At 39.4% G+C, this 16944-nt stretch overlaps 1 protein-coding gene across 1 annotated transcript in view; it reads left to right on the top strand.

Annotated features, from left to right (window-relative positions):
- HTR2A (5-hydroxytryptamine receptor 2A) overlaps window positions 1-16944 on the top strand; it is a 201257-nt gene that overhangs the window by 95802 nt on the left and 88511 nt on the right. The window contains exon 4 of the mRNA XM_073580252.1: window positions 2585-2785. Coding sequence (XP_073436353.1) covers window positions 2585-2785 — 201 coding nt within the window. The remainder of the gene's footprint in view (window positions 1-2584; window positions 2786-16944) is intronic.

Below are 16944 nucleotides of genomic sequence, written 5' to 3' on the forward strand. Positions count from 1 at the left end.
TACGTATCATGCTTCAAACATAAAGATACCAAATGTAAATTTTTGGTGAAGAATCAACAACAAGTGGGACACAATTGTTAAGTTGAATGAAATTTATTGGTTATTTTAAATTTTTGTGGAAATTCAAAAACTGAAACGTAGGGCATGCAATATTATTCGGCCCCTTCAACTTAATACTCTGTTGCGTCACCTTTTGCTGCGATTACAGCTGCAAGTCGCTTGGGGTATGTCTCTATCAGTTTTGTGCATCGAGAGACTGAAATTCTTTCCCATTTTTCCTTGGCAAGCAGCTCGAGCTCAGGGAGGTTTGATGGAGATCGCTTGTGAACAGCAGTTTTCAGCTCTTTCCACAGATTCTCGATTGATTTCAGGTTTGGACTTTGACTTGGCCATTCTAACAACTGGATACGTTTATTTGTGAACCATTCCATTGTAGATTTTACTTTATGTTTGGGATCATTGTCTTGTTGGAAGACAAATCTCCATCAAAATCTCAGGTCTTTTGCAGACTCCGACAGGTTTTCTTCAAGAATGGTCCTATATTTGGCTCGATCCATCTTCTCATCAATTTTAACCATCTTCCCTGTCCCTGCTGAAGAAAAGCAGGCCCAACCTTGTGAAGACTTACAGAAAACATTTGAACTCTGTCATTGCCAACAAAGGATATATAACAAAATACTGAGATGAACTTTTGTTAATGACCAAATGCTTATTTTACATAGTGACATAGTATCATAGTTATTAAGGTTGAAGGAAGACTTTAAGTCCATCTAGTTCAACCCATATACTATCCTAACTTGCCCTGACATGTTGATCCAGAGGAAGGCAAAAAAAACCCACGTGGCATACAGTAAGCTTCACATTGGGGAAAAAATTCCTTCCTGACTCCACATATGGCAAACAGACTAGCTCCCTGGATCAACGCAATATCAAGGAAACTAGTGTATATAACCTGTAACATTATACTTTTCAAGAAAGTCATCCAGACCCTTCTTAAATTTTAGTAGGGAATCACTCATTACAAAATCATATGGCAGAGAGTTCCATAGTCTCACTGCTCTTACAGTAAAGAATCCACGTCTGTGAGTATGCTTAAACCTTCTTTCCTCCAGACGTAGAGGATGCCCCCTTGTCCCCTTTTCTACCATAATTTGAAAAATAAATCTTGCCAAATCAGACAAGGTGATTTTCTGGATTTATTTTCTCATTTTGACTCTCATAGTTGTGGTCTACCTATGATGTCAATTACAGGCCTCTCTCACCTTTTTAAGTGGGAGAACGTGCATAATTGGTGGCTGACTAAATACTTTTATTCCCCACTGTATTACCATATAAAGTGACACTGGTCAGATTTGAAAAATTGGCCCGGTCACTTAGGGGTTAAAGAGGTATCGTAATCTTATGTTATTAAGTTGATCTAGTTATTTAGACAGCATGAAAAGTAAGTTTACAAGTGACTTGCTTTTTATTCCTGCAGTCATTCTTCTACTGTGAAAGCTTTTATCTTACGTAGTGTTAGAGTTTGCAAAATAGCTACATTTAGTAGTTAACTCCTAACATTCCAGTCACCTCTCTTCAGCCCACTGATTTCTGTACAGCAGTTAGCCGTTCACCTCTCTCCCTCTCCTTCTCTGCTCCTTTGCAGTATCAGCTTCCAGAGCAGTTCTTCAAATCACAGCTCTCACTTTCCTGAGCTGTGTGCTTTGGTTTTTCAAATGCTCTGTTAGCTCTATATTTAAATACAGTAGTGTGGACTCGGAACAAATGCTGGCAGACTGCAAATGTGCTGTAACAGGATAAAGCAAAGCTCCTGGATCAAAACTGTCACTCAATGACTTAAGCCCACCTCCAAAAGTATCAAAAAAGTAAGGAAACTGCAAAGCTGTGTGAATACGCCTGGAATAAATAAGAATTTATCTGTGTAGCTAAAGTTTGGTCATTCTCTTTTATTGTTATAAAAATATCAATATTTTGTAAAAGTGAGAACAGCCATAACTGCTTATTGGTAATATTTTCACGTAGATATTTTTGGCTATTGGAGGGAGGTTAGTCCCTTTTGGATATTAGATCGTATTAATGGAAATAGCCATCAGATATTCAGCCAAAATCATGGTCCATAAACCATTAGTGCAAAAAAATAAAGCTCATTACCTGCAACAAATTCGACATTATAAGTTGTACGCAGGATCTTACCTAATTTATATAGTCATGTACTAAAATATTCATTGCATAGTTATGCATTATTTATTACCTATCATTTAAATAGCCAAAATAGTAAAATGTTTAGCATATATTATATATTATTCATTGCGTTTTATTCTTAAAGTCAATATAATAAAATATTCACTCCATATTTATATATATTTAATGTATTTTATTTAGCTAATGGAGTAACATTTTCATGATTTATTCTATAATATTAATTAATATTAGTGCAAGTAATACATTCTATTATGTAAAAGTTTGATTCCAATACATTTTTATTTTGAATTTTTTTTTACTATTACTTGCATAAAATAGATAAAACTCTTTGTAAATGTTGCATAATTTTATTCTAAAAATATTACTTTTTCTTATCTCATAGATTATGAATGGCCGTTACATAGAAAGCTGTGTCCTGTCTGGATATATTTGGATGTACTTTTCTCCACTGCTTCTATTATGCACCTCTGTGCAATTTCACTGGATCGGTATATTGCAATACGAAATCCTATTCATCACAGCCGCTTCAACTCAAGAACCAAGGCTTTCACTAAAATAATTGCTGTATGGACTATATCTGTGGGTAAGTGCGGTAATATTTCAGGCATAGGAAGCAATTATAAAGACAAACTATGACAGAATAACAGCCACCTTACAGATACCGGAGACGTGACAAATAGCTAGTTGTAGAGCCTTACTTTTTTATTAACATCTTTAATACTTTTACTTTATTTTGCCGATAGAAAATGTAGAACAGAGCCACCGCGTCCCAGTTGTAATAGTAAAGTAATAATTCAATAGTAACTGCCGCCATTTGATCAAACAACGCCAAAAACAATTATGGGAAAAAGCTATAAAGCAGGCAATGGCCTAGGTGAAGTCAACAAGAAAAAGTTTCAAGCAAACAGTAATGTAATAAAGGGGCTATGTGGGACTAACAAATAGGTTAATGGTTATGTAGCCCCCTTAAGTGTAATTTGGGGGTTGAGTGCTATGTCAGCAACCCTTCTTCAGGTGTTCTGTGTTGTGAGCTCATTTTCGGGTTTGCCTCTGGCTTCTGGTGAGGGTTATGGAGCTGGGTGTGCTGACAGAGGAGTAGTGAGTTCTCTATCTGGACTCCCTCTGTTGGTGAAGGGAGTTAATGAAGCTGATCTAAATGGCAGAGACCGGCCACCTGAAGAAGAGGACTGCGATTGGACATCAGGAGTTTCTGATTGGATTTAAGGCAGCCGACTCCCTAGTTTCTTGCTGGTGATTTCTCCTTACTGTGGCTTCTGGTTTCCAGTTTGGTTCCTGCCTTCTTAAAGCTAAGTTTTCTCTGCTATTGTTCATATGAGTTTTTGTCTGGTTTACTTAGTTTTTGTGTTCAGCCAGCCCTGGCTGGGACTGGGCTGAATCTCCATTTTGTCACTGATCAGTTGATCTCTTTTGTTCTGTCTTCAGAATATACCTGAGTGCTGATATAGGGAATTGAAGTCTAGCGACTTCAGGGCCTTTTTCTATCAGACGTGTTGGACATTTTTTGGCAGGGTTTTTTGCGTGATTGCAGACAGCAGCTTTTCTTTCCTGTCCTTTCTAGTTAGTGAGGGCCCCATCGTTTGCTCAGCCTATCTTTCTATCTGTGTTTGTGTTTTCATCTTGTTTCACCGACAATACATGTTGGGGGCTCTCTATTGCTTTCGGGTCTGCTCTGGGGCAGTTTAGATCTTCCCTTTCTTTCTTTAGGCTTATTTAGCTCTCTGGCCATGAGGAGGCGTCTAGGACCACCGTAGGCACGCTCCACGGCTACTGCTAGTTGTGTGGATAGGATCAGGGGTCTGCAATTCGCTAGTTACCAACCTCTCCGGTTTTCTGGGCTTAGCTTGCTTTTTGTTTTTTCCTCCTCGGTGACTCATTCATAACAGTTCTGGTACTTTAGAAAGAAATTAAATCTATGAGAGCAGATCTTGAAGACCATGGTTACAATTTATCTGTTGTTTACATAAAGAGTGCCATGGACAAGGAACACAAGAACTGTACAAACGCATTCTACATCCGAGAGCGCTCTCCTTGTAGAATAGCTACATTGTAATACATCAGTTCATTTGTTAACGACAGAAAAACCATTTCAATTGGGTACAATAAAAATGGTTGTCCAAAGAACAGGACTCAGAGGGTCAAGGTAGCAGCATCTGCTTGGGGTCAGAAGTAAGAAGAAGTTGATGTGCCATGTGCTATCATACACACATACGTTACGGTGCCTTGAGAAATAGAGCATTTTTACATATGATTCCTAGAAGGCTGAAGTAAGTATTGGGGAATCATTAAGTGAAAGATAAGAAAGTAAAGAAAACTTGAACTCTAGTGCCATCTATTGGAAGTAGAAATCCTAAAAGTCAATATCGACCTTTTAACGAGTCTTATGACTTGGGATAAAGATTCCGATTTGGCTTATATCCTATGTCATATGACAAGACGCAATAAAAGATTGATATTGACTTGTAGGATTGCTGCTTTCAATAGGTGACACTAGAATTCGAGCCCTCTTCTTCTTTGCAGAGGCAATTTGCATGTTTAATTTCCCATAAACTTGCTTTGTAACATCATTCACTATTATTTGTTAGCCATTAAAAGGTATCATACCCACAAGATTCCTATTTTGTTTCTCTCACTGAGAGCACTTTACATATTTTTTTTTTCTACTGGCTAACACGGTACCAAACCACTTTTTTAATTTCCCATAGGAGCATTGCAGGGCTTATACACCTCCTCACACTGCCACCATGGCAGGATTGCCTTGTCACTCTCCACAAGGAGAAGCATTACCCCTTAGATCCAAGAAAGTAGAGAGCAATTTTAGCTTTTGCAAAAGGTTCAACCATACTGGGAGCCTTGACATGATCACAATTTTTTTGGATTATAAGAAAGGAAACATCTAAAGAAGATTGGGCATTGAATAGGCTACATTTGTGACTGAGCTGGTGGCTGTATCCAGTAACATTTGTTATATTATTAGCGGTTTGTGTATATAATCACCAAAACTGGCATACCTAAGGAAAAGTTCGAGTTTACCATTTTATTGGCACTAAGTATATAACTTATGCGCAATGAATTAAGGATGTTTGGGAGCAGCATAAGGTCATAAAGAGTACTATACAGCTGCGCCTCAGTACACAGTCGCCGAGTCCAATTTGCCACTCCGAAACTCCTCTCAATGTAAAGAGTTTGAAGTGGACTTCTCTTATTTTTTAATAAATTTGAAGCTCTCACTTTGTATCCTGTCAATCACTATATGTCAAGAAAAATTGAGATTATGGGTCATAAACATTAGGATTCCCCCTATGTATGATCTATGTTTAATTTTACATTGTTTCTGAACTAGAGGGTAGAAACTAACTGACATAATGTTTCCAATAAACTACATAAAGAGACCTGAGGGATACTTTCTCCCCTATCTCTCTGTATCCAATTTTTTTCATATTTGAATTGATTTATGCAACGTTTATGCCGTAAAACGGCAAAAGTTGCAACATTTTTGCACAATGATGCAATGCACAAAAATGTTGCAATCTTTCAATGCGTTTTATACCATGTTTCTGGCATAAACACTTTGATGAACTGAAACCTTGGTATTTTCAGATAACTTGACATACATTTCAAAAACCTTAGTATAATATTAAAAATATATTTATTTGTTCTGAGCTAGAAAAATTTGCTGTGTAGCCATGGGTATAGTACAGAAATAGGTGCAAGTAAAGTCTTCACGTAAATTTCATTCATTGAAAACCCCATTTCAATGGGCAGTGATGAGCACCAATCAGTAATCATTGGCAACATCTGCCAACAAACATTTGTACGTTCGTTCGTTAGCAACAGGTTTCATTATTGTTGTTTATTCGAGGACGTGCTGCTGACAAAAAATGATTTTTTTATGTCCGCATAGAACATGCAATCAAATAACAAATGTCAGTTGCTCAGAAATCATTTTATTGTGGGAAAATGATTAAGAACCAACATTTGAACAATGGATCGTTGGGCCAATTTTTGTTCTGTACAATTGGACCTCAAATTGATTTTCCATGAATTTCTTCAGCCTATTTGCTTTTTCTAAGATAAAATAAGAAACAAACTTAGGATTTAACTATTTCACTTGTGCTGCAAAGCTTATATCTACTGAGATGATGATTTGTTTGACAAGTTTAAAGATCTTTAAAACTGTAATTAGATTTATTGTGGAGTTCTTAGAACAAAGGCCCAATCTATTTTTCTCTAATACCTTTGGTGGGTGGATGAAAAATACATTTGGTTGAAATTTCATTAATGTAGATGGGCCACTTAAGATTTTTTTTTGTCCTTCAAAGATAAATAAAAGGAGGCAAAAAAGAGTTTTCATTTTTTTTTATTTTTCAAAAATGGATTCGTTCAAAAATGAAAACTTTGGTTTCTATTTTACATCTGTTTTTGCCATGTTTGTAATGGATCCAATTCTAATACAGCATCCTGTACAAGTGGAAGACAATTAGGCATTTGAACTGAGCCTTAGAGTACAGGGTATAGAGAAGGTTCTTAATATAATTTTTTATAGCCTAAATAACCGAGAAATCAGGCGTAAAATGCTAGGTATGCATACATTCAAAATTAGTAGCAGTAATAACATGTTTATAGAGGTCTAAATTTACTTTTAGACTATGAAAGCCTGTTTCTATAGGAAAAAGGGAACTTGCTGAAGTGAAAGATTTCACATGAATACACCAAGCAAGATATATTGATATGCAAATTATGCCCACATTATTAAAGGTTGTCAGAAGGCCAAAGTCATTTTCCTTCTGTCATATAGAGAAAATAATAAATCTATACAGACATCTCCAGGGAATGGGACTCATCACCCTCATATTGAACATATGGGGAAGTGAGAAAACTAATTATAACAGTGGTAGAAGGAAAGACACCTAACACCGCTATCTCCATTCAAGTAGCAGCCACCTGCAGTGGCCAGGTAATTACACCAGGGACATTTGCTGGGAGACAGACAAACAGTCTGAGATTCGTTTACACAGAGGAGAAGACCTGCCTTCTCAGGCATAAGCTTCCTCTCATCAATGCATCTTTTTTAGACACTGTCTTTGGTGTTCAGTGATGAATATTGGAGTTTGCATTGATCCAATAATTAGGGGAGATACATTATGTCATAGCAAAGGGACAAACAACAGATTCACTCACATCATGTAAGGCCATTCTAACCTCTCCAACCTAATAAAGCTCCAATGAATGATGCTATACAGGCCATGTTTGATCTACATATAAAGTAAAATCTCAATAAGACACATGACGACAATATCTACCACTTGGGATCTCCAGGGACGAAGATATCCATGAAATTGGGGATCAACAGACTTAACACATTCCACATTCATCCCCCACATGAGGTGATCAAGGGTATAGGTATGTGGGAATAACCTTGAACAAATAAAAAGAATTTGGATTTAGGTCTTTGTTCATTCTAGAAGTCTATAGTTGCTGTGAGGGTGGTCCATTTTACCAATTGGGGTGGTTCCCTCCCCTAAGCTCTGAACTACTTCTGTGACATCAGGTTTAGTAATTCTCTTTCATCATTCCTTTTTATTATATGTAATTGTAAATATTATTTTGCTTTGTTCCCATTTTGTATCATATTTGTATATTTTTATATACACTGCCTACCTTTCTGAATTAAATCTATAAAATTTAATAGATCTGTTCCTCTTGTTCTGTAAACCGCAACCCCGAAGCCATACACTACCTATAACGGGTGTCCCATCAACCTGTATAAATGATTGGAGGTAGCAGCAGGTGGATCTTTTTGTTATTCTGGAGCTGGCAGTGACCATATCGGGGTGTATGTATATATATGGATATATATATATATATATATATATATATATATATTACATGCATTGGAGTTGGAGGTGCATATACCATACGCTCACTTTGAGTTTCCCAATAACCGACCTAGTAGTGGAAGCAGCCTTGTCCATCACTTGTCACTTAATTGAGTAATTGTCTTCATGATTGTTGATGATTGAAGGCAATGGAGTTATGTTTCCTTGACAACTTTTGACAGTGGTGAGATCTGTGTGATCTCCTCGGTGTTATCTATGACAAACTGGTAACAGTGATGGTGTCACAATATTGCAGTAGCATTTCCAGGGACAATGGGCACCTACCCTGTCCGTCAAGCTAGGAATACCCTAGGCTATCCCTATCCCCCAGATAACCCCTGATGGTGGGGATGCTGGGATCTCATACCTTGCTATGCTCCTATAGGCACGCTTATCTGTTTCCTCCCCCATCTAGTGAGGTATGGGACAGAAATGTAAATTCACAATCATACAAATATGCTCACAAGATGACTGAGGGGAAATCACAGGACTAGTAAGTGGGACAAACCAAATGGGAAGATTAGGAGAAACACACAAACCAAATCCACATATAAATCTTCTACAAATAACTCCAACCTTCTGCTCCTATCTCTGAACGCTCCTTCAACTCCAAACCAGGAAGCAGTAAACTATCACTGGGAAGGAAAGAAGCCAAGAGGTGGGTCATTAAATCTGGAGTAACAAACTCAGAAAGGTTCCTACAATAAGACAGGCAACTCCAGGAGTCTCACTAAGCAGTTTAACCCTTGTAGAAAAAGAGCAACAAAAAAAGCGAGAACTGCTAATAGGAGGGAGAAACCATTTTAACAACCACAGGTATATGTGTCACAAGACGCTGCAATCATCTGACCCCACTCTGTCGCGGAATTCTCATGACAGGTGGGATCTGTGTGACCCCCCAGGCTGTTATCTTTGACAATTGATGGCAGTGGTGGAATCTATGCGACCCACTGACTGTTATTCGTGGCACCTCCTAAATCCCTATCTCTTTGGTGCCATAATCTAAACTATTTTCTAACATGCTTGCATTAAAAATTCCATATCCTTCCCTCACTAGACTATCGAACTACATTTCTATTATTCTTATTTCACTGCCTTTTGATGACACTTCATTTGAAAATCCTAGTGCTTGCTGGCATACTCAAATGAAGCATCATTAGGGGGATGAGGATGCAGTCACTGCCATAGCCTCTGCCCTCCCTGAAAGGAAGAATCATCAGTGACAGTCATTTCAGAGACTGAACTAGTCCCTTCGCGCTGTGCAGTGGGCGATGTGCACAATGACCGCGCTCTCTAATGCCAGCTGCAATCAGCAGTAACGAGCCTGCAACTGAGTGTTGTGACAGAATACCCAGTATGCATAAACCAGCACCACACCCGCAAAGACGCCACTTGTCTTTGCAAGCCAGCTAGTCTGACATCGCACTCTGTTGCCAGCTCGTTACTGCTGATCACATTGCACAGTGCACAGCAAACAGGGACTACCCCAGCCCCTGAAATGGATGTCAATGATGATGCTTTGTTTCAGAGAGGGGGCAGGAGCTGCGTCAGTGACAGCAACCCCTGCCCCCTTATTACGGATTGCTTGAGGATCCCAGCATATACTGGGATTCTCAAATGAAACATCGTCAAAACATGAACAGTCAGTGTAGTTAGGGAAGAATAGGACATTTTTAATTCAAGAATATTAAAAAAATAGATAGATTAGATTATGGCACTAAAAAGATAGGGATTTAGGAGGAAAGTTATTTTGACCTTTAGACCACCTCTTTAAGGTGCGCACAATGGGAGAGACAGGACTATACAATTTATGCCAAGTCAGGTCAGAGATTCAGGTTAAGCTTATAATGTGATTAACATAACAAGTATTACTGTATAAACTGGGCTAAAAAGTTACAAAACTACTCTTCAATGTTGTTTTGCCTTCATTCATGCAGTAAGTACATAACGATCTTTGAAACACTTATGGGAGATTTTCATCTTGGAAACATCATTACTCCAAGTTTCCTTTGATCATTAAACTAAATCCAGAGCATTAAAATTTAATTAATCACACTTAACGAGATTCCAAAAACATCTAAGGGAAATGTATTTTTTCTAAGCAGTTAAGGGCATCATTTTAGCAATGTGTTTAAAAGATAACCTGGTTTAGTGTGCACTCCAACACATGCTGGATGGACTGCATGCTGTGCTACAATAGACTTTTAATGCTTCATTCGGAGATAAGAGTCCACAATTGCATTAATAGTCAATTTCATTGCCATACGGATTTCTGAGTGGAAAAAATAATATATATTCCTTGTATTCTATTGACAAAGAAACTGTTGCCTAGACTTCTTTTGTAGAAATTTGTAGCTATAGAGACTTGAAAAGCTGCTTTCATGTCTAAAGAGGAGTAACTCCTTCCTGACCAGCAATTTTAAATTTTCTTTGTATTTTCATTTTTTCCTCCCTTTCCTGCCATACCTTTTTTATTTTTCTGTGCATTTAGCCATATGAGATATTGTTTTTCTGTTGTAGTTTTGAATGACACCATTCATTTTACCATTCAATTGACTGAAAAATGGGGGTTAGAAAATCCATACACAGTGAAATTGCACAAAAAAATGCAATTTTACAAAAGTTTTTGGAGTTTTGTTTTTACGGCCTGGCAATAAGATTCTCAGTCAGATTTCTCAGTAAGACTATGAGCATCATACTAAACATTTTTAGTTTTTTTTTATTTAATGGGTATATTCGGAAATTCAGGGAAAAAAATGATTATTTTGCCATGTTTTGAGTCTTGTAACATTTTATATTTTTCAGTCGATGGAGCTTTGTAAAGACTTGTGTTTTGCGTGTCAAGTAGTGGTGAGCGACTGTGCTCGTTACTCGAGTTTTGCAAGCATGCTCGGGTGTCCTCCGAGTATTTTGGGTGTGCTCAGAGATTATGTTTCAGTCTCCAGAGCTGCATGATTTGCGGCTGCTAGAAAGCCTGAATACATGCAGGGACTGCCTGTTTGTTAGGGAATCCCCACATGTATTCAGGCTGTCTAGCAGCCGCAATCATGCAGCTGCGGGGGACTGAAACAATCTCCGAGCATGCCAAAAATACTCAGAGGACACCCGAGCATGCTCGAAAAACTCGAGTAACGAGCACGCTCGCTCATCACTAGTGGCAAGCTAATGTTTTTATCAATATCATTTCAGGATATGTTTCAATTGCTTCTTCTTGCATTTTTTTGTGGTGGTGCGCCGATCAATTATTTTTTGCTTTTATGATGTTTACGGATCCCTTAAATTAATTTGATATTTTGACAGATCAGGGGTCCGACAATACAGTCTTTGACACACTGTCATATGCATGACAGAACGGCAAACACTGCTTCAGATCAGGTGGAAACCATCTCCGCCAGTTAGAGAGACGCGGTTCCCATGCTGTCAAAAAACAGAGTGAGCGTTCAGCTGTGATCGGAGGTATAAAGTTCACCTTCGGTCACTGGTGTCAACTGATGGGACAACAGTTCCCATCATCCGACACCTGCTGCCACTAATAACAATGAGAGCAGGAGCGGATGATGGAAATGTTCATCAGCGGCTCCTGCGCTGTAAATAAATCATTTAAAAAAAAAACAACAAGGGTTCCCCCTATTTTTGATAACCAGCTAGGCAAAACTAACAGTTGGGGACTGCAGGTCTCAGTTGTCAGTATTAGCAAGGCTGGTTAACAAGAGTAAAGGAGTCCCCATGCTGTTTTTTAATTATTTAAATAAATAATTTTAAAAAAACGGCGTGGGGTCCCCCCTATTTTTGACAACCAGCCTTGTGTTGTCAGGTGACATCAAGCCCTGAGGTTAATAATGGAGAGGCAGCTATAAGACACCCCCATTACGAACCCCATAGTCACATTGTATAAAAACATACTGTAGCAATGTAATACTGCTTACTCGATAAGTAAAGGGAGGTCAAACAATCCAAGGTCAGGTCCAGGAAATGGTGCAGTACAATAAGGGTTAGTCATAGATGAAATCCAAATCACGAGCCGGGGTCAGGAAAACTAGTAAGGCAATATAGTTTACAGGGAGCAGGCAAAATAGAACTCAGATCACAAGCAAATGAGTCTAAGTCCAGGAAGGGAATAAAGTCAGGCTGGGTCAAGAGCAGAGCACAGAGTGATCAGACTTACACACAACAGAAAGTGCACAATTGACACAGAGTGAAGGAGCAAGCATGCTTAAGTAGAAGACCATCAAGGAAAGTGAACACAGATGATGCAGCACAAACCAAGAAACACCCCATCACAAAGTAACATATCAGACAGGAACAGAGTGGAGATTGTGATATACACAACAAGAATAAAGTCCTTTAATAGAAAAAATGACACAGAGTCCTGCAACCCCTTTACCCCCAAGGTTGGTTTGCATGTTAATGACCAGGTATATTTTTACTATTCTGACCGCTGTCCCTTTATGAGGTAATAACTCGTGACAAATTGTATTTCATGATAGTGGTAAAATTTCTTTGATATAACTTGCATTTATTTGTGGTAAAAAAAAACAAAAAATTTGGTGAAAATTTTGAAAAATTAGAAATGTTCCAACATTGAAATTTCATGCTATTAAGGCCGGGGTCAGACTTGTGAGAAACAAGTCTCTCATGTCAATACCCGACACTGCCACCGTCACTCGGATCTGAGCGTTCAGCTGTATTTCTATGCAGCTGAACGCTCCAATCCGAGTGCCGGCGGCAGTGCCGGCTATAGATGTTCGAGACTCGTCCAAGTTTCTCGCAAGTCTGACCCTAGAATAAATCACAGAGATATGTCACATAAAATACTTAATAAGTAACATTTCCCACATGTTTACTTTATATCAGCACAATTTTGGAACCAAAAATTATTTTCTTAGGAAGTTAAAAGGGTTAAAACTTAAACAGCGATTTCTCATTTTTACAACACCATTTTTTTTAGGGACCACATCACATTTGAAGTCACTTTGAGGGGTCTATATGATAGAAAATACCCAAAGTGAAACCATTCTAAAAAGAAGTTTATTAACCCTTCAGATGCTTCACTGGAATTTTTGGAATGTTTGAAAAAAATGAACATTTAACTTTTTTTCCCAAAAAATTACTTCAGATCCAATTTTTTTTTATTTCACCAAGGGTAACAGGAGAAATTGGACCACAAAAGTTGTACAATTTGTCCTGAGTATGCTGATACCCCATATATGCAGGTAAACCACTGTTTGGGAGTATGGCAGAGCTCGGAAGGGAAGGAGTGCCATTTTACTTTTTCAATGCAAAATTGGTGGAATTAAGATCGGATGCCATGTCACGTTTGGAGAGCCCCTGATGTGCCTAAACAGTAGAAACCCCAATTCTAACTCCAACCCTAACCCCAACACACCCCTAACCTTAATCTCAACCCTAACCACAAACCTAACCTAACACACCCCTAACCCTAACCCTAATCCCAACCGTAACCGTAATCCAAACCATAACCCAACTCTAGCCCCAACCCTAACTTTAGCCTCAACCTTAACCCTAACTTTAGCCCCAACCCTAACCCTAACTTTAGCCCAACTCACCTTAGCACAACTCTAACCCTAATGGGAAAATGGAAATAAATACATTTTTTTATTTTATTATTTTTCCCCAACTAAGGGGATGATAAAGGGGGGGTTGATTTACTATTTTTTTTATTTTATTTTATTTTAGACCCTATCACAGTGATCAAAATGAACCAATAGGAAAAATTCTCCTATTGTTGCTGGGTGACAGCCGTCAGATCTCGGTGGGTATACTGCGCATGCGCCCGCTGTTTTCCCCAAGAGAGAAATTAAATGGAAAATCCAACTATTTTTTGCGGTCACCGTTATACCGGTAATAACGGTGATCGCAACACAGGGGTCTGTAAAAATCGACCTGAATCAAGTTCTCTGGGGTCTCGGCTACCCCCGGCAGCCGAGACCCAAGAGTATGTCCGATGCTGGGGGTGCTATAACCTTAAACCTCAGATCCGTTAAAAAGCAATGTTGTGACTTAAGTACCCTTAACTGCCGCTGTTAAAAGGTGTATTGATGGTCGATAACGGGTTAAATGTATCTCTCATCATTCTCCCCTGCTTGCATGGAGAAAAATGAGAGCCGTGTTCAGTACCCAGAGCAGGGGAACAGCATTTACTATTTTTTTATTTTATTTTATTTTAGACCCTATCACTGTTAGGAACGGCGGAACGCACTAAATAAAATAATAATAAAGTGCGTTCGCCGCTCGGGGTCCACCGTGCAGTAGGTGGTATAACTGCTGCTAAGTGGTGGCAGACAAGCAATATGGCGGTATGATGCACACGGGTTAAACTTCACCCGGAGTGCACAGAGCGGCCTCTGTTCACACACAGAGGGGCCGCAACAAAAAGCATACAAAACGCTGAACCTGTTAGTGACACAGGCTTCAGGTAGATGCACACACAGTATCTGGTCACAGGAGCAGGACCCAAGACTGAGGAGCTGCGTCCCTCTAGACCTACCGTGTGTGCAACGTCGCTGCTGTGAACGCCTAGGAGGGCTGCAACTGCAGCGCGGCGTAGGACACTGCCGCTCGATGATAAAGCGAGATAGCAAGCGTGATGTCGGACGCTAGCGTAGCGGTGCGGTGAGCACAGTGGCTTAAGGCTTGCCACTGACTGGCGCTGACTACTAAACTAATTCCCTATCACCATGCGTAATATCAGAGGGAAGGGGTTTCAAATGAGTCAGTCACCAGAGTAATACATCCGTCACCATTCACACATAGCAAGTATAGTCTATACTAGCGCATGGCGGAACAGCCATGCACGCCTTTTATAGCAGCCGGGACCTTCTGCACGCTTCCAGATCTCTGAGATGGACCAATGAGAACTGGAGCGGGACCTGAGCACATGACTCCCGATCTCCAATGGGAGATCATCCCATGAGCATGCCCAGTAAGAGGACAGAAGGACTTAGCCTCAGGAGAGATTTGCTGCAAGGCAATCTCCTCTGCAGTGGAAAAATAGGAGGAGAGTGCAGAATGTGAGGATCTGGATCCCTGCTGAGTAAACGCAGAAATCCGACTCCTAACAATCACAGTGATTAAAATGAACCAATAGGAAAAATTCTCCTATTGTTGCTGGGTGACGGCCGTCAGATCTCGGTGGGTATACTGCGCATGCCCCCGCTGTTTTCCCCAAGAGAGAAATTAAATGGAAAATCCAACTATTTTTTGCGGTCACCGTTATACCGGTAATAACGGCGATTGCAACACAGGGGTCTGTAAAAATCGACCTGAATCATGTTTTCTGGGGTCTCGGCTACCCCCGGCAGCCGAGACCCAAGAGTATGTTCGATACTGGGGGGTGCTATAACCTTAAACCTCAGCTCCGTTAAAAAGCAGTGTTGTGGTTCAAGTACCCTTAACTGCCGCCGTTAAAAGGTGTATTGACGGTCGATAACGGGTTAAATGTATCTCTCATCATTCTCCCCTGCTCGCACGGCGAATAATGAGAGCCGTGTTCAGTACCCGGAGCAGGGGAACAGCGTTTACTGCAACGCTTCTTCCCTGGCGCTCATCCGTGTGGTACTGATGCAGCACACATATGCCACATGTGTACCGCAAGTATTACACACACGGACACTGACATCTCCAGTACCGGAAATATCAGGACGTGTGAAAGATGCGTTATAGTTAGGGGGGTTTTGGCAGCTGTCACATGCTAAAAGTCACTTTTTATTGCAAAAAATAGTTTTTGCATCACCACATTTTGAGAGCTATAATTTTTCCATATTTTGGTCCACGGAGTCATGTGAGGTCTTGTTTTTTGCGGGCTGAGTTGACGTCTTTATTGGTATAATTTTCGCGCACATGACATTTTTTTGATCACTTTATATTCCGATTTTTGGGAGACAGAATGAGCAAAATCCAGCAATTCATGAATTTCTTTTGGTGGGGGTGTTTATAGCATTCCATGTGTAGTAAAATTGATAGGGCGGTTTTATTCTTTGGGTCAGTACAATTACAGCACTACCTTATTTATATTTTTTTATGTTTTGGCGCTTTTATATAATAAAAAATATTTTATATAAAAAATAATTATTTTTGCATTGCTTTATTCTGAGAGCTATAACTTTTTCTATTTTTCCGGTGATGGAGCTGTATGGGGGCTTGTTTTTTGTAGAACAAGATGACGTTTTCAGTGGTGCCATGTTTATTTATATCCGTCTTTTTGATCGCGTGTTATACCACTTTTTGTTCACCGGTATGATGATAAAGCATTGTTTTTTGCCATTTTTTTAATGGTGTTCACTGAAGGGGTTAACGAGTGGGACAGATTTATAGGTCAGGTCATTACAGATGCAGCGATACCAAATATGTGTACTTTTATTGTTTAGATTTTTTTTCATTCAAGTATTTATTTAGTGATAGAATATACATTGATTTTTTTATTTTTATTTTTTTAAATGTTTTTACAATTATTTAAAAAAAAATTTTTACTTTATTTTATCTTTTACACTTTGTCCCACTATGGGAAAATCATTTTTTGCAGGTTGATCGCTTCTATAGCATGCAGATGAAGCAGTATCTGCATGCTATAGAAGCTGTCAGCGCTGCACTTACTGAACTCTGACCTCAGAGACTTCATGATCATGCACTGCGCATGAATGGGAAGTTTCTCAGCTATGGTAACCTGGATGTCATCATGACGACATCATGTTACCATGACAGCAATTGGGACCCTGTATCACGCCGCGGAGTCTCCGATCCAAATGCAGAGGGGCTGTCAGTCCTCGGCCTGCTCCCGGAATGCTGTCAGTGTTCGATCGCAGCATTTTGGGGGTTAAAGTGCCCG

This window comes from Dendrobates tinctorius, unplaced genomic scaffold (genome assembly GCF_039654945.1).
Source record: "Dendrobates tinctorius isolate UK_male_01 unplaced genomic scaffold, ASM3965494v1 ptg000064l, whole genome shotgun sequence".
NCBI lineage: Eukaryota > Metazoa > Chordata > Amphibia > Anura > Dendrobatidae > Dendrobates > Dendrobates tinctorius.